We start from the raw sequence: 20635 nt of genomic DNA, 5'->3' as shown, positions 1-20635 counted from the left end.
AGTGGAATGAGACCACTCTATTTAGCTCTGCTCACAGCAGTTCTGTCCTCTGCTTCTGTTTAACCTCCTTCTCTCCAGCATAGTTCTACACACCGTGGTCACAGCGTACTCTTAAGGGATAAAGCCAAAGCCAAAGCTCTGTACACCAGTATAACATAGTTCCAGTACACTTGATGTCCTGTTGTTATTGAGACACTGCATGGAAATGATGGCCAACTAAAGCCATCAACACATGCATGTAAGACCATTCTCTAACTCACCAGTTTAAGGTTTCCATCTATATGCATGTGGAGACATTACTACTGTATTTACACATTTCATTTTGTGCTTGCAGCTTTCTGCTCGTCCAAACTCTCCATAAAGACACAAAACCCTCATTTAAATACTGCTGTCTCCACCCTGTTGCACCTGTTTTCATTTACACAGTTATTCTTAGTAGATCACCTGCAAAACGCATGCAAACGGCACGCGCAATCTATTGCACTGTGCCCGCAATTTAGTACCCACTATTTGGGATCTTAGTAAATCAGGCCCTCAGTCCTATAAGAATTGCTCGTCCGGCACATATGCCAAAAAAAGTTTTTAGCTTCCGGGTTTTACTTCCACATTATGTGGCCCACCCACAAGTTCCAACTCAGCCCACAGACTTTACATTGTGATAACATCACAGATTTTTAAATCACTTTTCATGGTTCGAGGAAGGTTTTATGCATATAAAACTCCCATGGATGAAAAATTCATAATAGAAATCATCATAATTGACTTTGTGTGCAGTTCGAGGTGTCCTGTCAACAGTTTTACAGATGTCTCTTTAACAATGGTGGTCTATGGGGTAAATGCTTTTTGGGTCACAGGGTTGTTGGTTTTTTTTTTTCTTCAATACCACCAGTGACCACTGGGAAAAATTGGCTGCAAGGCTGAGTGTCGGCGCACTATCAGCTCTTAAAATACATTCATGGTTGTTATCAGCTAAATGCTAACATTCTAACATGCTAACAGTGACAATGCTAACATGTTGATGTTTAGCAGGTATAATGTTTTCTATGTTAGCATGTTGTGGCAGTCGACTGAACCATTCCTGCAGCCGTGCTGGTAGCATGGTTAAAAACATGGTTTGTAAATAAATAAATCAGTCACATTCTACAGGACAGACTTTTATAATAGGACATAGAACTTTGTAATTTATTGATTCATTAATACATCACATGTATGTATGCGTGTGTGTTGTTTCAGAAGCCTGGGTTGCTGCATCGGGTGTGTCGGCTGGCTCTTCCTCTGTGGCTGCTCCTGCTAGCTCTGCTGCTGCTGGCCTTCCTGCTGCCCCTCATGGATGAAGGCAGCAGCTGCTCCCTCTCCAACAACTTCGCCCGGTCTTTCAACATTATGCTCCGCTACGACGGACCACCGCCCACATAGGAAACTTCTCTTTGGACGGCACCAGATACAGTAACATCTGATCTCACTCCCTACAGCTACGTGCTATGTATATAATGGGAATGGCTTATGGTCCATTATAAGAAATATTACCTGGACTTCATAAGATGTCACATTCCCCTGCCCCTGGACCATCATGTGTGACTATAGCACATGAAAAGTTCAATCTTAAGGCTGTGCCACATTAAACTCATCAATGTTTCTTTGCCATGTTAACTTTGCTAATAACAACCGGAAATGGCTTTAATTTTTGGATGGAACACCACCTTTTAAGAAACAACAATCTAGCAAAGCATGCACATCTGCATACATCAAATTCCACATTTCCCCCCCTCCTCACTCTGGACTACATCAAATATCAGCCCCAACTTCAGTATCATGATCTCTATGCTATGTCAGACTACCTATCATGAAGGATCCATAAGGCTCCAGTAGGATTACAAATCCAACGCTCATTCTGAGATTTTTAAATTACTTTCTTTTACTCATCTTAACTTATTTTAATGTATAACGAGAAACACCTCAGCTCTTCACAACTCTGTACAGCTCCTCTGACTCATAATTAGGCCTAAATTCCATTGGGTAGAACTTAAAATGAAATCTATGTAAACTTGAGGAAACAAATGGAAAGCTTGTTCAAAAGCTCAAAGTCCTTATTTAGTTGAGTGGAATTCACCCTCACTGTTGGCTGTTAGATTTATATCACACAGTGCATGGAATGAGACATGATACCTGCAAGACAGCAAATAAGATTAAACAAAGCCAAAGTCAATGAAGGTCCATGGATAGAAGATCCAAACCAAAGACTACAGCAGCAGGACTGGACATGATTCACAAGCTAAAGCTGCATTTCTGTTCTGCTCCAGTTGTATCCTCTGATAGTATTATGCCAGCAACTGATTCCTACTCACAACCTCCAAGTGTTCCAGTGGGTCCAGGTTAGAAAAACCAGTGCTCATCATATGTAGCAAAATGAAATAGTTTGCAAAGAACCACAAAGTGCAACTTCTTAAATTTTAAATTATGTTTTTAATCTTTCTTTTTAAGATTTTAAGGTCAAGGAATTAACATGCATGTTCTTAATGTTACAAAATCAAGAAGGACTGTCAATGCTAATTCTTTTGTTGTGATTAGAACTGCACACACTCACTCTCTCCACACACAATCCTGAACAGAGAAACTTGTATTTTCCTTGTCACAATGTTGACCTTGATGAATGTACTTTGAATTAATTTGTCGACACAGCTGGCAGTCACACAGCATTAAAGCCCCAGTGGTGTACAGTACTGTGGCCCTGATATGAATGTAGACTGTAGGCTCCAGTCAAAAGAAGCCCAATCAAAGCCAAGAACCTGCCCCAGTTGTCATAAAAGTAGCCCAATTACATTTTTAGTCTTTTTGGTGTATCAGTCCTGTCACCTCTGTTTAATTAAACAGTAACCACAGTTACAAAGCTATTCAAAATCACATGGAATTCTTTTAGATAGTTTTACATTATACATTAAAATTGTTTTATTTTAACAGATGTTACAAGTGTTTTATGTCAATGTCATTTTGAATGATGTGTTCTTATTTCTAAAACAGAACTTAAAGTTTACCTTCAGCTCTCTGTGGTGGGTTCAGACTGTAGGGAGGCAGTGTGTTCCACATTAATGAACACAGCCAGAGAGAGAGAGGAACAGACATTTAATAGATTTCATTTGAAAAGAAACCAAACACGGCTGGAAACTTTATGCATACTAAAACAGCCCGGACTCCATCACAGGCTCAGTACTTTGTAGGAACCTGTTGGGACTGAGTCGGGTATTAAAACACAACCTGTGACAATACAAACTATGAGCTATACTTCCCAACAAGAATGACCATTAAAATCTCTACTGATTTATTGTAAAGCATCAATCCCAACAATGGATGCAGCTGTTCTGCTTATTTGTAGGTGTGGCAGTCTTACAGTCATTGATCATGTTGCTCACAGTGTGGAGATAAATGCTTCAGTGACAATTTAGTCTGAGCATTACACATGAAGAATCAGAAGCACATGATATCTTTCTGATCACTGTCCAATCAACTGGTGTGTTTATGTGTACTTGTATGGCTATCATTGTGAGTACCTATTTTTATGCCTGTGAAGTGAGGACATTTTGGATGGTCCTTACTTCCTGACACAGCTTTAGTGAGTTGTGTGAGGGTTCACATTTGGTGTAGGTTAAGTTGCTGGTTAGGCATTTAGTTGTAATGGTTAAGGTAATGGTTAGGGGCTAGAAAATGTATTATGTCAATGAATGTCCTCACTATGATAGCTATACAAACGTGTGTGTGTTTGATAGATAGATCATTTGAAACAGTACTTTATGAAAACTGCATTTACTGCTCTGAATTATAAATGAGAAGGATGTTTTCAATATGTGTTCTATATATGCAGACTGTCCTTTGCAGCACCAAAAGACCTTTTTAGTTTAACTGAAGTGTACATGTACATTCAGATGTTTTGTCTGAGTTTTTAAACCTTTACTTTTTGTTCTGTTATCACTGATGTCATGACAGCTACAGTATTCTGTAATTATGTGTTGATGATGTAGTGTACTGTAGGTCTACTCATGTGTCAGTACAGTTAAAGCAGTCCTTTGTTCTTTCTGCGTACCTTTTTTTAAACTGTACAACCGTCTCACGAGAGCAGGTCCAGCTGCTTTTTCTTATATGAAGGTGCTATTTTGGCTCGAGCACCACAATTAGAAAGCCGTCCAGCGTGGCCCCTGACGGCTTCTTGGACCGCAGCGTGCTCCTGATGCCAATGCCCAAACTGTAAAACTTGAAAACCATTGCTAAGTCTGGCCAAACACCTTTTTTTTTGTGCAAGCCTCAAAATGACTTTGAGGCTTTTAACAAAGTAACTGTTTTTTTAATCCTGCATTCTCTCACATTGTTACACCACCCACCCACCCACACACATCCCCAAACACACACACACACACACACACACATACCTCCTCACGCGCACTCTTTCTTTCTCTCTATTTGGCTGGATTTCTGTGTTCTGTTGACTTGACATGTTGTCATAGCAACAGCAACCAAATCAAGTCAACCTATTAACATCTCCTTTTATAAAACTGTGTGTTTGTTTCATATCCATGAGTAGACAAGAATGCTTTGAATGTCATGTTAAAGTTTTTGGGAATGACTGAGCACAGGTGAAGACACTTAGAATTTGAAAGTAAAACTCCAGCAGCCTCCACACTGGTTTTATTTGCCACCTGAGGAACGTTTAGGATTGTTTTATGGCCTAAAGAGGAAGGAGGTGTTTTCATTTTATTCTGCACAGAAAAGGAAACGGTTACGCTCTTATTATTGGTGGAAAAACAGTGTCGCGCTGAACCACCCACACTCAACCAGTTTGAGTTTTAATACCTGGAAAGTGAGGACATTTTGGCCGGTCCTCACTTTTCCTGACGTCCACCTGTGCTTCTCGCCCATCTTCCAAGTCGTAATAAAGCAGAATTCTCCTGTAACAAGATCCTGTATATGACATAAAACAAGCAGGTTAATGGGAAAGAAGACAGACTTTCAGTAGTGTCATAGTTGTATGTCAATCACTTATTTTACTGATGAGGTTTAATGTGTAAATATGCTAACATGTAGCACCTTTTAAAGAGAAGTATACCACATATTATTGAAGTCATACATTTATCATGGTCTTGAAGCTTTATTTAAACCATCCAGTTAATCGTCTGTACTCAGTGCCATAACCACATGTATGAATTCACTATAGCTTTATTAACCACTTGTGGCCAATGTACTGTTTAATAGTTATATAACATGTATACGTTTAATGTAAGCTGTAGTCATAGTCCTGTCATGTGTGTTGATGCTGCATTGTAGACTGTATCCACGGTACAGCTGCTTCCTGCACTGCTCTACTCTGTCTATGATGCATGTGTCCCTTTATTTAGAAACCTATGCAACGCCTGGCTCCAACTGTACGTTATTATGTGTCCATTGATACTTTATGCAACATATGAAGTGACTTGAATCTCCTGAGTACAGCTGGCCTGCAGATACAGAGTGTGTGTGGAGAAGAATCCCGTCAAATTGAGTTTACTTGTTATGCAAACATATCAGCTGTTAGACAGAGGTATTGATGATGAAAATGCACAGAGAAAGAGTGAGCTTGTTTTTGTAAAATGATGCAAGTCTATTTTATTAAAGTTTTGAAACAGAGTAGAAATGCTTCATATTATTCGAGAGGCTGTGTATGTTTTTTATTCTGATGAAATAAAAATAAAGTTGAAATACTTTCTGCTGTTATTTGTCTTTCTTTTTACTGCTACTAAAAGCTAGAGAGTAGACTTTGTCAAACTACTATTTTCAAGATCAAGTATGATTAATTAATGTAAAGTCATAATGTCATATTTAACATATTAATCTCACTTTGGCTCCTATAGCAAGTACGTATCTTACAAAATATTGCATTGCAACGTAAAAGCTTGATAGAGTCTAAATCAGTTGAATGGGAAACTGTAAAGAGCCCACAAGTCCTGTATTAACCAACACTATGATCCTGTTTACATGTGACATTAACATGTGTCTCAGGTGAGTTGATCACAAGTGGTCAGCAGGGACACATTGTCATTAACAGCTGTCTCTATTATGTGTCTGGAGCTGATCTCATTGCTGCAAACAGCCCTGCTTAAAGTTATTACATCTGATAAGCACCAGATTTGTTGTTAGTGCTAAAGAGCTAAGGGCTAACTAACTCAATAACCAATAAACATGTATGTGCTATTCCAACTGTTCAGATTACTGCGACCACATACATCTATGTTCATCTCCATTTCTTTCAAAGCAAACCAATCACCACATCCTGACATATTTCCTGTTACGTCCTTGCCGATGACACATCTGGACACATTAGCATTTACACTACAAGATATGTGGTCACATGTGTCCCAGTCCACCTCAGCATGTGGTTTCAGTGATCAGATCACAATGTGTCTCGGTGGTCGTTTACACTTGTATTTAACGCTGCCCACCTGAGATTCATGTTAATGGCAGGTATAAAACAGGGTCTTTATATTTCAGTTAAAGCTAGTGCTAAACACTAAAGCTAGGTGTTTGACCCTGAGGGGCTACATGTTTGAAAATCACAATCTGAGGAGCTCACATTGTCGAGATCACACGTTGAAACCTTTTAAGTCATTTTTACAAAAATGTCATTTTATTATTTGGCTGACACATTTTAGATCATTAGTTTTTTAATGGTAAAACTAAGTCTTAAGTTTATATCACCTGAAAATAACGTCACACCTAACTATTACATGTATGTCAGTAATAACTGAATGAATTGAATATCTTAAGTAGACCTGTGCAGATATTCTCCACACTCAGTGGACCAGTAGCTAATTATTTGTACTGAACTATCAATAACTGTGCTGAGTAACATCATATGTTCAGTAACATAGAGTCCTATACTGTTATTCCTGACATGATCTAATTCCAAAACATCCTGCTTCAGTTTCTTCGACTGTGGTTGGGAAGTAAAGTTGAGAACTCTTCACAAGTTTAGGGTTAGTTAGTACTCAGTTTAAAGTTCTGGTTTAACCCTCATCAGTAGACTGTGTATAGTTACAGTGACACAGTGTGGGGTTGATCCCACAGCAGCAGGACTGAGTGAGACTACCAGTGTTTAAACATCTGTGTGACAGTGGACCAGATAAACTGTGACCCTGTACTCAGGTGTGTTTACTGTCATGACATTGGAAAAGTCTGTGGCTAATATTTACTTTCCCAATATAAATCAGGAAGCTTCATTTCCTCTGTGTCCACTTTCTCCAGAGACATCATTACAGTTTCCTCTGATCTACGTTGGCATGTGTATGTTTTTGTGTCGAGAGTCTTCTCGATGAGCGTTGGTGTGTTTCCATTCCCTGTGTGCGCGTGCAGCCTCCTACGCTGCTCTCCTCGGCCTCCCAGCCAGGCCCACCGAGCTGTGCTGCAATCTGGAGCTCTCACTCTGCCAAATACATGAAGCAAAAATACCAGAGCAGCCTGTCTTCCACACACGGTTCCAGTCCTCATCAATCTGCAGCACTTTCATAAAAACATCTTTCTCTGCTCTCTGACTCTTAGAGCTGAAACCAAACTGTCAATCACTTCATCAAAGTGTGCATTTTATGATCTATAGAATCATCACACTGTCATGGTTTGATCTGATATAAAGTAAGTGAAACTATCACAACAACTGAACAAATATCTGAGGTGACATTTCTTAGATGAAAAATGCTGTTTTACAATGATTTGCTAGTATCATATAACATTAAAACTAACAGCCACATTCATTCATTCATAATATGTGTTACAACAATATTAATTCAATATATTGTACATATTATACTACAGCAGAAGCACATAGAGACAGAGTATGCTCCTTTACATATACACTTAGTATTGTGCAGTACAGTTGTCTTTACTTGTTATAGACAGGAGCAGGAATGTGTTGTCATGCTGCGTTTACTTGAGATGGGAATTCACAGCACTATGTTGCTTGTAAAAGGAAGGTATAACTGTTCAGGTGTTGTATTAAGCAGAATCTTCCAGAGATGTTTATTGATGATTGTTGTTAACATGAACAACATGCAATGTAACATACTGTATGTTAGAATTAGCAGAAGCGTTTATATGGTTAGAAATTATAACATATTTTTCTCATTTAACCACCGTATGTGATTCGTCATTCAGCCATAAGTAAGATCTATTGAATTATAGATTGGCGTCTTTTTTTTTTAGCTTGCATCCAAGTCTATCATTTATGATGCAGCAGGCCCATCAATCACCATCCACACGCTCCACATCCCAGCATGCTCTGCCAGTCACAGCACAAAGCTGAACTAAATCACTAAATTCATTTATAAGCGCATTAATTCATCTTTGCTTTTTGCTCTCCTCACTTTACTCTGTTTTTGTGACAAAGATCCCTGCAACTTATTCAAGGACCTGAGATCCTCCTCAAAGATCCCTGAGTCCAATTTAAGGAAGTATCGGTTTCCCTGGAACTTTATTAATGACCCTTTGACTTTCTCCTCAAGAAATCATTTTCAGTGACACCTAGACCTTTACCAAAAATCCCCCAAACTTCTTTAAGATCTCCATTTCTCTCCTGAAAGATTTATGGATTCCTGGAATCTCTAAAAAGCTTCTACAATGTCTTTACAGGTTACTGGAATCCCTTTGGTGTTAACTGGGAATTCTTCTTCTTTGGGAAAATGTTCAAAAATCCTTGGAATCTTAACACCTCTGAAACCTCCTTAAAAATGTCTTCCCTGGAAACTTGGAAATTGTCCCTGGAAAGATCACTTCCCTGAAAAATCTTCACATGTTCCTGAGACTTTTAGTACTCACGAACTTCCTTAAAAATTGAACTTTTTCAGATATACCCAGCCTCCTGTTAAAGAATGCTGGGAATTCTTTAGAAATATTGGAAATTTACTTGGATTTAGACACTTTCTTCAGACAGTGATTGGCCAGCTGTGTGGAAGCAACTTCTCCCTTAAGCTCTATTTCTGTCACTTTTAATGTGTGTAACTGTCGTCCAGGAGACACTGGAAGAGTCTGAAAATGTGCACCACTATCTTCATAAGTTAACAATTATCACATCTTGCCCCTCTCCATTATCTATGACTTTACACTCCACCTTCAAGCGTGGCCATTAAGAACAACTATTAACACTTAAGCCTACAAGTCAAACAAACTAGTTATTTTCTAACATAACAAAAGTGAAAGGGGAATTGTGAATTCCAGATTGGAGAAGGTCCATAACAACAAGATTCTAAAACGTACAGTAAAGTTTTGGTGTGTTTTCAATTCCATTAGATTGTAATCAGATCACTTTTCACTGTGCTTAGTCTTTGTTGTCTCTCTAAATACTCCTTCTCTATTTCATGACCAGCAAGGCCAAATTTACAGTATAGTAGGACAGGATCACATGCAGAACAAACCAGCTGATTTTCATAAAAACTCACAATAGACTAATTGAGTTAAACAGAATATGACACAGTATCTAATCCTCTTTAATGCTGGGATCAAAGAGGATTCCCTGATTCCTGATTGGGCCTTTCATGCTTTTTATAGAAGATCATCAAACAGAACACACATCTGAACACTTAAACTTTGTTCAGCTTTAAGGAGAGATTCTGAATCTTAGCTTTTTGATAGTGAACACAACATAGCAAGCTAGCTGCTGCAACTGTGCTGCCATGATTTAACCAATTACACAAACAAGATTCATCCCATTCTCATTTGACTGCAGAGTAAACACAGAGAAATCCTTTGTGAGGTTAAGTGAGAGAACAGCCCTCATTCTATTAAGAGTCTATTACAGGGCTCTGTTGTTCTGACAGGTGGAAATGGTAGCTTCATTCCATGCATAGAAATGGACATTGGAAATTGTGTATGGCAGCAACTAACACCTATCTTAACAATCAGATAAACTGATTATTATTAATTTTAAAATAAATCACACAAAAATCAATTCATTAAAAAAACAACATACATTTTCAGTATGCTTTTGCTTTAGATATCCAAACTGTTGTATGTAAATAGACTGTAGTTATATAGAGCTTTTCTAGACTTTTGACCACTCAAAGCCAAAGCGCTTTTACACTACATGTCGCATTCACCCATTCACATACACTGATGCCAGGGCACCAGGTTACCAACCTGCTCATCAGGAGGATACTAACATTCATACACCTTTGGTTCAGCCATCAGGAGCAATTTGGGTTTAAGTATCTTGCCCAAGGACACATCGACATGTGGACTGGAGGAGCCGGGAATCGAACCTCTGATCTTCTGATGAGTGGACAATTTGCTCTACTGTACCTCCTGAGCCACAGCCGGCCCATCTTTTCCTGATGTAACCAAATAGCAATGTAACAAGCTGTCATCATGTGTAAAAAACTTTGTTTTGTTCAAAATTATTTTAAACTGAATGGTGTAAACAATTAAAAAACACAAACTGAATGCTAACAGGCTATGTCTTATCAAAAGGCATCAATAACAGGACACAGTACCTTTCGGTTCACTTTGAAAGATCCCATTGGACTTCCTCAAAGACCATGGGAACCTTCTAGGACATTGGGAACCCACTCAAACAACTGTAGACTCAAAATACCTGAAACTTTCAAGGACCATAGACCCTCCCGAAAGGTTTTTTTCTTCAAGGTCTCTTTTAACACTTCCGAAGGAACCATTCCCAAAAGTCCTTGGGATTGGGAACCCCATCAAAGAATCACAGAACTTTAAATACATCTGGAATCTCCTTGAAGATTTTTTCCCTGGATAGATCTCTTCCCTCTGACTTCTTAAAAGACCTCAATAGTCCCTGGAAGAGGGATCTGCAGACTTTTCTAACAGTAAATATCTTGGGGACATCTTTGGATATCTTGGTAATTCACTCAAAGATCACTGAATTTTTTTCAAAGCACTGTTGAACCTTTTCTAAGACAACCTCCACCTTGTCCGTCAATTCTACAGTTACAAATGCCATTTCATGTATCAAGCTGTATCTTGAAATGTTAGCATTACACAATTACACTATGACTCAAAATGATGTATACGTATATGTTGGTACTAACCCTACTACAACTCACCAGAATGATAAAATGGAGCTGAGTACTTGGTATATTCTTGTCATTTGCTCTTTCCATCATTAACATCATTTGCTTTTTCCATCATTATTATCATTGATAAAAACTGAACATGTGCAGGCACTGACAACACATGCAACATTTTGCATTTGAACGAGGCATTCAGGGACAGCAGTGATTATTTGAGTAGATGAGGCTGTGGTTAAGCTCAGCGCTCAGATTGATTTGTATTGGACAAAAGCCTGGTGGAGTGACATTGATTAGTCAGAGAGCTTTCAAAAGCCTCAGTATTACAGACAGTGGAACAATGGTAGACAAATCCCAGTCTTTGCCATTATGAAATATTATAAGAAGATTCTCGTTGAATCTGAATTGCAGCTTCATGACAAGAAAAACCTTCTTGATAAAGGGAGGGTGCTTTTTCTTTACCCAGCGTCTTTCATAGCTGAAAAGATTTGTGGATTTGTGTTTCCTGCAGCAAGTCAGAAGACACTTCTGCTCAAAAAAAGTGAGGATCAAAATGAAGAATAGGAAAATGGAACTAATTGAGAGTTGCTCTGATTAGCAGAATTGTATTAAGACAATGCATGGAGCTGCATTGGTGTGGGTGTGTTCTTTCAGGAACCAGTGAGATGCTAAAATAGGATCCAGGAAGTCCAGTTTGACTAATAGATCCAGTACAATTGCAACTTTTTAATATGTATTTTGTTTGCATTTGTTGAGTTTGGTTTGGTCAAGTTGAGTTTGGTTTGGTTTGAATCAGGCGGGGAGTTCTGGTCCTCTGAAATGATGCCAACGCGGAAGTAACTTAAAACTGCATTCTATCAAAAGGCCACCAGGGGGCGACCGTTTTGGTGTCAAAAGGACTTCCGTCTCCATACAAGTCAATGGAGAATTCACCAACTTCTCACTTGATTTCTAACCTCAGTAAACGTTTTCAAAATGTGTTTATGGTCTCAATCGCTAGTGTAAAGCCTTCTTCAATGCAGTATGATGTTCATTTGTGAAATTTTGGCCTCCCTGATTTTATATTTGACGATAAAGCAGGGTATGCATTAGGGCGTGGCTACGTCGTGATTGACAGGTTGATTGGTTCACAGGTTCAGGAGGGCGCCTCATGCCCCTCCTGATGCCCATATAAGTAGAATCCCTGTTTTTATTCTTCCCAGCATGCACCTGAAATTTTCAAGATGGCGCTGCTCAGATCCGATACTATTGGCTTCCGAGCAGCAGTTCACAAACCAATGTTTGACGTCACAGATGTTACGTCCATTTCTTATATACAGTCTATGATTTGGATTGGTTTGCATTGGTCTTGCTTGGTTTGGTTGAGTTGAGTTTGGATTGGTCATTAAAGTAAATGGTCATATGTCCTTGTCTTCTCCATCTCCCTCAGAAATAATGACAAACTAAAAAGAAAAAATAATAAGAATAACAATAAATAAATAAATGAAGCCGTTTCTGACTGAAAAGGTGTTGGCTGAAGCAGAAGACTCTTTTTACATTATTCATTCAATAGATCCCAATGTACATAACACTCACAAAACATTTATAATAATTGGCTATATATACAATGCACATATAATAATACAGTGGAAATACACACACACACACACACACACACACACACACACACACACACACACACATATATATATATATATATATATATATGCATGGCTATACATCCCCAACATTTCATATTTGCTGATTGTGTTGCTGATCTTGTGTTGGGTGTATCATGGTTCATTGGCTTTTAATTTTTTAACTGATCAATACTTGGAATATTAGTTTGTGTGTTAGTATTATTTTTGTTGTGGCAGGTTGTTTGTCATATGTTTTCTCTTGTGAGCTGTGACTGGTGTTTTTTTTGCTATCACGCAAACTAGTTTCCCCAAATTTACATAGTTGTATGTCTGTCTGCCATCTATTAATTTCACTAACAAAGACTACGACAATATATATTTGTTAACGTCCTTTTTCCATGTTCCATGACTAAGACGAGACAATGACAAGGCAGCGCTGACGTTATTAAACACTAACTGTGACTGTGACTGTGAGAATGAACCAAAACAGTAAAGTTGCATCTGGACAGTTGAAACAACAGCTGACACTCACTATAAAGCTCCATAAAGCTGAAAATATTGATTATAGCTTTAAATGTATCTAATTGGCCAATAAAATGTGTTGCCAAATGATGCAGCTTCCAGCAAACACTGAGCCAAAGTACTTTGCATGATGATTTATTATAAATCAAAGCCCTCATTGTAATGACTGAGGAGGCTGTATTTCTTCTCATAGTGCAGACTGTCATAACCCTGCAGTGTAACACGTCAGCCATGTAACAGATGTGCAGAAGAAAGACACCTTTACACAACGATCTCTAGTGGCACACAAGACATTACATAATCTAACAATTTAAATAATATAGAGCAAAAAGGGCTCACTATGTTCTTTGTTCCATTTAATGTGTGTAGTGGGATGTACAGAGAGCTCTTCAGCCTCCACTTCACTGTCATTAAAAGCTCCTGCAGGTCTCAGTCTGTGCTAACCAGTTGAGCGGATGTTAATTTGAAAGTGAAATGAGTAGTCTGAGAAATACAAGGTTATCCACAGTATGCAAAATGAATAGGAAAAGAGATGAGAGGCTGTTCGCAACAAGGATTTTCTTTTCATCACATTATGACCATGATTTCATTAGCCCTGATGCTGATACTGTAATTCAAAGACACTATAACTTTTTTTTTTTTGTCTTCTTTATTGCTCATTTCCAAGCTTGTCCAATGCACCTATATAACTTCCTGTTCCAGATTCAGATGTGGACAACCACTCAGCATACAGTCATGCTCATTGAGATTGGACAGTGCATGATGAGACAAACTGAATCAGCTCTGTGTTTGTGCAGTCAAGTGTTGACTTGCTCTTCCTCTAACTGCATGAAGTCTCAGTGCATGGGAATGAGAGAAACTGACGTAGTGTGTGTGTGTGTGTGTGTGTGTGTGTGTGTGTGTGTGTGTGTGTGTGTGTGTGTGTGTGTGTGTGTGTGTGTGTGTGTGTGCGTGTGTGTGTGTGTGTGTGTGTGTGTGTGTGTGTGTGTGTGTGTGTGTGTTTGTGTGTGTGTGTGTGTTCTCTGGCTGACTTCAGTCTTCTGTATCCAGGCAGTCTCACAACAGATGGACAGGGAGATGGACACTGTGGCTGTGACAGGGAAGGGTTGTGGTTCTGACAGTGTGTTAGTGTGTGTGTGTGTGTGTGTGCGTGTGTGTGTGTGTGTGTGTGTGTGTGTGTGTGTGTGTGTGTGTGTGTGTGTGTGTGTGTGTGTGTGTGTGCGCGTGTGCGTGCGTGCGTGCGTGCGTGCGTGCGTGCGTGCGTGCGTGCGTGTGTGTTGTGGAGATGAGGATGAGGTTTGAGGTTTGAGGTTTGGTGTGATTTGTGTTTCTGTGTCCTTGCAATAATAATCATTTGTCTTTACTTTGACTTTTGTGTGTTTGTGCTTTCAAGTATTTAGTTGCTATGACACGACTCAACCTACACTACATTCACTTCATAAAAATGTTAGTTAGTGGTTTACACAGTGAGTGTACTGTAGATCCTCTCACTATCCAATACTGACAGAAAAAAACTTTATTTCTCTGAATCAAAGGAGAAAATATTTGGCCATAACATAACATTAGTTATTAGTATTGTTGAGTTATCAAGGACACTTTCTTGTTTTTGTGTTGAGAGGGCCTTTCATGTTTTTCACATGCTTGGAAGAGGAGTGTGAGGGGGGGAATATTTATTATAATTGCAATCTGCAACCTCACAGCTAGATATCACTAAATCCTACACACTGGTCCTTTAATGTCTTAGTCTTGATATGATCTGGTATTCCAACCACGGATCACTCAAGAAGTTTTATAACTTTGTTACAGGTACTTCTTCCACCACTTACATTTGCTAAATGCTCCTGTCTGACTGCTGTGAACAGGAAGTGTAAAGTGAGTTTACCAGAACTTTTTTTTACTGAAAACAGCTGCCTGCTGCTGCTGGAGACAAGGTTGATGAAAGTGAGAGTTTTCAGGCAGACAGTAGGTGCAGATTTGGTGATAATTCTCTATAGGATTGTTGCACCTTTCATATTACATAAAATTGTTTTATTCGTTGTTCAAATAAAAAGATTTAAGAAAATTTAACTGGCAGGGTTCAAGATGTTATAGCCTGAAAAAAGTCACATTACACAGAATTGTCTGGGCCACATATGGTTAAATATAGCCTACCCTGCCAAGAGTTATCTTTCTCCTGATTGGTTGAGTGTCCTGCAGGTATTGACTCTGGCCTGTCCGACCTCTCTCTCAGCCTGAAGACAGACTAATGTCTCTGGCTTGTGATAGAAATGTGTCCTGAGGATGCTGTGATAACTGATACCAGCAGAAAAACTACATTAAAACCTACACGCTGTTACATGAGTCACAGACAGCTGAGGAGGAAACAGCATCTCTGCTCTGCTGTTATACTCATTTAGCTATAGATATATACATGAATGCAGATATAGAATGGCAACGTTCATGATCTTTCCTTTATGGAATTCTTCACATTCAAAACAAACCAAACATTGCCAGCAGCACCTCACAGAACGACACACTGACTCATTTAAATATAAAGAGCCCTACAGATGGAGTCCCAGGAGATTTCCCACAATGGAAATTAAACAGTTATAAAGACTCAACCCCACAAGCACAGACATCATGTACATTAAAAACAAACACAACACAAACAAAACTAAATCTACATTCATAGATCCTTTTATTTCATTTACAATATTGTATTTTAGATCCATTTCATTAAAATAGTCTGTAATCTGCACTGTAAAGTATGAGGATTTACTATATGTTACTTGTCTTATTCCATGCCTTAAAAATATGCTGAGAATAGCAAAAACCCTCTCAATTCCACCATGTCGGGGTGGAGAGGGATGAATAAGGGATAGGGATGAGAAACTCTTGTAGCCTGAGCACAGCATTAGTGAAATATTGTGAAAATAGTCCAAATGTGAGTCCTGGAGCCAAAGAGAGCAGCAGGTGAGCCAACTGTCAATCACAGCCGTCAATCAACACCAACATGACATCCAAGCTACTATAAGTTTTTAAGTCTTAATAACGGGGCAATCATTTCCAAAAATGACCACCAGCAAACGTATTAAAGAGCCTGAATTTAGAGATTGATAACAAAAATGAGTCATTGAAATAAATATCATCAGTTGGGGCATGTAGCGGCCATCAGTGGCACTGTAAGATTCTTCTGCACTGGCTTCATCCTCAAGTTGCTGCTGTGTGTTCTATGTATTCTACATATCATATGTAACATGTTGGTCCAGACTGAATTATCTCAGCAACAATTGAATGTTTTGCCTTGAAATGTCATGCATCCATGACATCCAGGTTACTCTTATGATGAATAGTAACTTTGGCTAATGACTGACTTTTCATTTAGCGCCATCATCAGGCTATTTATGGCTAATTACCTGTAAAAGTAAAGGTTTTTGGTTTATCATTTTAATATACGATTGTGAAGTATGACCGCTGCTTTGACCCTATAATTGTGTGTATCCTGAGGAATGCTCTCATTGATTACATTAAGGGGTCTGCTGGTCACCAGGTTCCTGGCTTGTGTCTTAATGAGGTAAAGATTTGAGGTCTTGGAAAGGGCAGGATGTGATGAAGTGCCAGCAGATCATTTATGGCTGAAGGCTCCATGTTCCTGAGTCCTGGGGATGTGTGACCCTTGCCTGACATCATGCATAGATGTAAGTGAATGTGTTTGGTGCAGTCATACAGGCAGGTATGTTTGACCAATCACAGATAATTTCTGTGTTACCTCAGAAACTATAATAGATTAGGTTTGTTCTTTGCTTGTTGAGATGAGCTGATGTCACTGATGTCTATATGCTGTCTCCTTATTGTACAATAATAATTGTTTAATATTTAACCCAGGCTGGTTGGATAGTTGGATGGTTGGTTGGTTGGTTGGTTGGTTGGTTGGTTTGTTTGGTTGATTCGGTTGGTTTAGTTGATTTGGTTGGTTGATTGGTTTGGTTGGTTTGGTTGGTTTGTTGATTAGTTGGTGTTACATGCCGGGTTGTGTTTGGTGCTGTTTCTTTGTGTTTTTCTTCCGCCAGGTACCGCCCTCCTCCTCCCTTCACCCTCCAGCTGTGGCATATTACGGCTGTGTGCTTAAAAACCCCTGGAAAGCTGCCGACGGGGCCAGTGGGCCTTCCGGCAGCGTGCAGATCGTAGCTGTGTGTGGTGTGCGCGTGTGTCCAGTAACTCGGTCCAGCGGCGTCATTCTACTGCCCTTGTTTAATTGGATCATTAGTTGGCTTCCCTTATTTGGGAGCTTGTTTTGGGTTTAATTCTGAATAAATCACTGCCTGGCAGTTAATCCAGTTTGCTCTCTTGTTCTCGTTTTAATTGTTACCTTCCCGTCCCCTAGGCCTTTTTGGGGTCGTAACAGTTGGTTTTGTTGGTTGATTGCTCGGTTGGTTTGTTGGTTGGTCGGTCGGTTGGTTGGTTGGTTGGGTTGGTTGGTTGGTTGGTTGGGTTAGGGGTAAACTAACAAAAACGTATTACTAAAAATACCCCAAAGTTGAGCTAATAAAACAAATATATGTATATATATGTAATAAATAATAATAAAATACTAAAAGTGCCCTGATTAAGGTGCATTCAGGTGTATATCTATTTAATTTGGGTTTAAATACCTACTGTGATCTTAGCCAATGTCAAATTGTTTGCCTTTTCAGGAACATCAGTATAAATGTTTTATGAAGTTCTAAAGCTAAACATATTTTTTTGGCTAAATTCAAAATGGTACTCGATATCTTTTTCTGAAATTGACCAGACTTTATTCTTTGTGCTCAACTTCTGCCATGTAAAAGGGTTCCAAACATATTCTTGCCCTGGTGGGTGTAAATGTTTTCGCTCAAAGGTACATTTCGGTGGCTTGTGAGCAATCCTGATAATGACAGGACCAAGCAATGACTCATCCTTCCTTTTCCTTCCAGATTATTCACATCTCACATCCAAACAGCATGTCAGAATCAAATTATGTTGCTAGGCTGTAAAACCTCCTCAAAGAGTCTTTCTTTCATGATTAGAATAGTTTTAAAGATGGAGAACCAAACCATGTTTGATAAAGAAAAAAATCAATCTTAGGGATGGAAGGGCAGATTGTAAATTGATATCAAATGACAGCAAAAGCCATGATGGTCCTACTACCAATGGTCATAATATCCCTCTATGTCACAGTGATTTATGAGCAATTTGGTTTATATTCAAAATTAATATGTTTCTGCTGACAGTGGCAACATTTTACCCACAGTGACATCTCCAGTGTATTAGTATATACTCCATATTGTCACAGACTGGCTTACCAACCACACACTGCTCAGGAGTGACCCAGGCCTCCAGATTCTCACTGACTCGCCCTCTAGTGCCACCATTGTTGGTTTGGAGTGGATTCATTGCAAGGAATCTTGGTACAAACTTTCAAAGTCCCTAGAGGATGAATTCATTTAGGCAATCCTCAAGTTAGTGCCACCAGCAGGTCAAAGCTTTCACTTATTCATTGAAATATCTTGGTATTTACCAGACTAACTAGTACAGATAGAATAATGTGTACAGGTATTTATGGTTCATAGGTGAACCTAGTGATCCACTGACTTTTCATTTAGTTTCTTCATCAGCTAAAAATTCTACCTTGTCCAATATTTGAGTTTACTTTCATTATTTACTTTGTAACATGAACAGAGTATTTCTACCATGTACCATGCAATGGTCACAACAAATGATTAAATAGTTGCTGCTGTGATAATTATCCAGAGTTTTAAAATGCTTTCTATGAGTATTATGTGTTTAGGTGTCTGATAAGCAGAACCAGCAGTGATCCAGAATGAAAATTTGCTGAGTTCTGCAGAATGTTTTCTTGCTTGTAATGTGATAGAAAATATTAATTTAAGATAAGAAAGGTTTTTTAAATGAATCAGAGCTCAGCCACATTGTTCTGGGAATAAAAACAAAGTTTTTGCCCACTGATATCAAAACACATATCTCTTCCTGTCTTTGTTGATATTGCTGTTGGGTACTATGACTCACAAATAGTGACGTGTGCTTTTATATGTCCAGTGTGGTCGGCTACTTACACAAAGTCACGTTTGATTGGGTGAACTTTTGTAAATGCCCCTGAAACATTAAGAGCAAACATTTGAGACTATATTACAGGAAAAGACGTAATAATGTAAATATACTGAATATACTGATAATATTGATTTTATGACATATTTGGCATATAATAAGCATTTTACACAGGGACACAAGATTAAAAAGTGGGGAAAAGTAATTTTCATTTCACAGGGTCTTAACATTTTGAGTTTTACAAGCAGCATCTTAATTGGTGGAAAATCTGCAGAAACCTGTGGAAGTGTCATCAGAATTCTGCAGGCGCATGATAAGTCTTTAAACTCATGGGTCTGTTACTCACACTGGACCTTCTTCATGTGTTAGTTGTATTTGAAACAACCTGTGAGCCTGCTGGCTCTTATAAGTGTACAGCTCTTTACCAATAAATGAGTCACAACTGTTTATTTTAATAATAAGAAACATGAGACTATGTCAATATTAAAATGTCCTGATGGGGATCTTCATGGCTCTTTCTCACTGTTTTGCAACTCACATCTATGACTCTTCCCTGCTATTCCACAGCAGGCTGTCCTCCCTTCATAACACCTTTCCCAACCTTCTGACACACATACAGACGCTGAAGTCTGTGTACGCGGCTTCCTCTCATCTGTGGCATTCTCCACATTCCCTCTGAGCAATTACCAGGTTGATGCACTTACAGAAAGAAGCCACAAACACCAGCAAGGTGAACTGTGTGAACACAAGTATGAGACTGAGCCACATAATAATCCATATGAGAGAGATGACAGCCGTGCAACACACACCAACAGAACCATTTTTAGCACTGTGATTGGATGAGATACTGTGTACTGATTGTATGACAGTAATGATAAGAAATACATTGTTGTCATGGAAGTGTTACTGTGTGATTTGATTATTTGTTGAGGACAGATGGATGCAATGAAATGTTCCAGATGGCTTTTAAACAGATTACTCCGGCCAGAGGTTTGCTGATATTTAGCTTACAAAACATTAGGATCAACTTTAAGGCTGATACTTTCATTTCAGTGCCTTTTGCCATCAAACCTCATGTTCTTGTCAGTGGGTGGATGATGTGAAATGCTTAGGTAACATCTGCCTCTGCTCTGTATTGTGTGGGCTGAGGTACACTGACTCTGCTGTGTGAAAGACAGCATCCGAGAGAGAGAGGAAAAGAACCACTCAACTGTTGCACTGGGTTAATGTGGGTCAGCATGTAAATGAACATCTCCCTCACACTCATCTGTGTTTATTTATAGAAATCCCAGATTGTGTATTAGCTTGTGTGGGTTTCACCATGTGGGTTAAACAGAGAGGAGGCTGATCCTTGAAAAGTATAGAAATAAATCTAGTCGTGTATTGAAGTAT

The 20635-nt window shown here is 38.9% G+C and overlaps 1 protein-coding gene across 1 annotated transcript in view; it reads left to right on the top strand.

The window, feature by feature from the left end:
• The window catches only part of syne3 (spectrin repeat containing, nuclear envelope family member 3), a 59651-nt gene extending 55263 nt beyond the window's left edge, over positions 1-4388 (top strand). The window contains exon 18 of the mRNA XM_062439815.1: positions 1234-4388. Within this exon, the coding sequence (XP_062295799.1) occupies positions 1234-1416 (183 nt within the window). The 3' untranslated portion in view covers positions 1417-4388. The remainder of the gene's footprint in view (positions 1-1233) is intronic.
• Positions 4389-20635: the final 16247 nt, after the last annotated feature.

This window comes from Scomber scombrus, chromosome 19 (assembly GCF_963691925.1).
Source record: "Scomber scombrus chromosome 19, fScoSco1.1, whole genome shotgun sequence".
Lineage (NCBI taxonomy): Eukaryota > Metazoa > Chordata > Actinopteri > Scombriformes > Scombridae > Scomber > Scomber scombrus.
The sequence above is the reverse complement of the archived record's forward strand: the minus strand, read 5'-3'. Positions and strand labels throughout refer to the sequence as shown.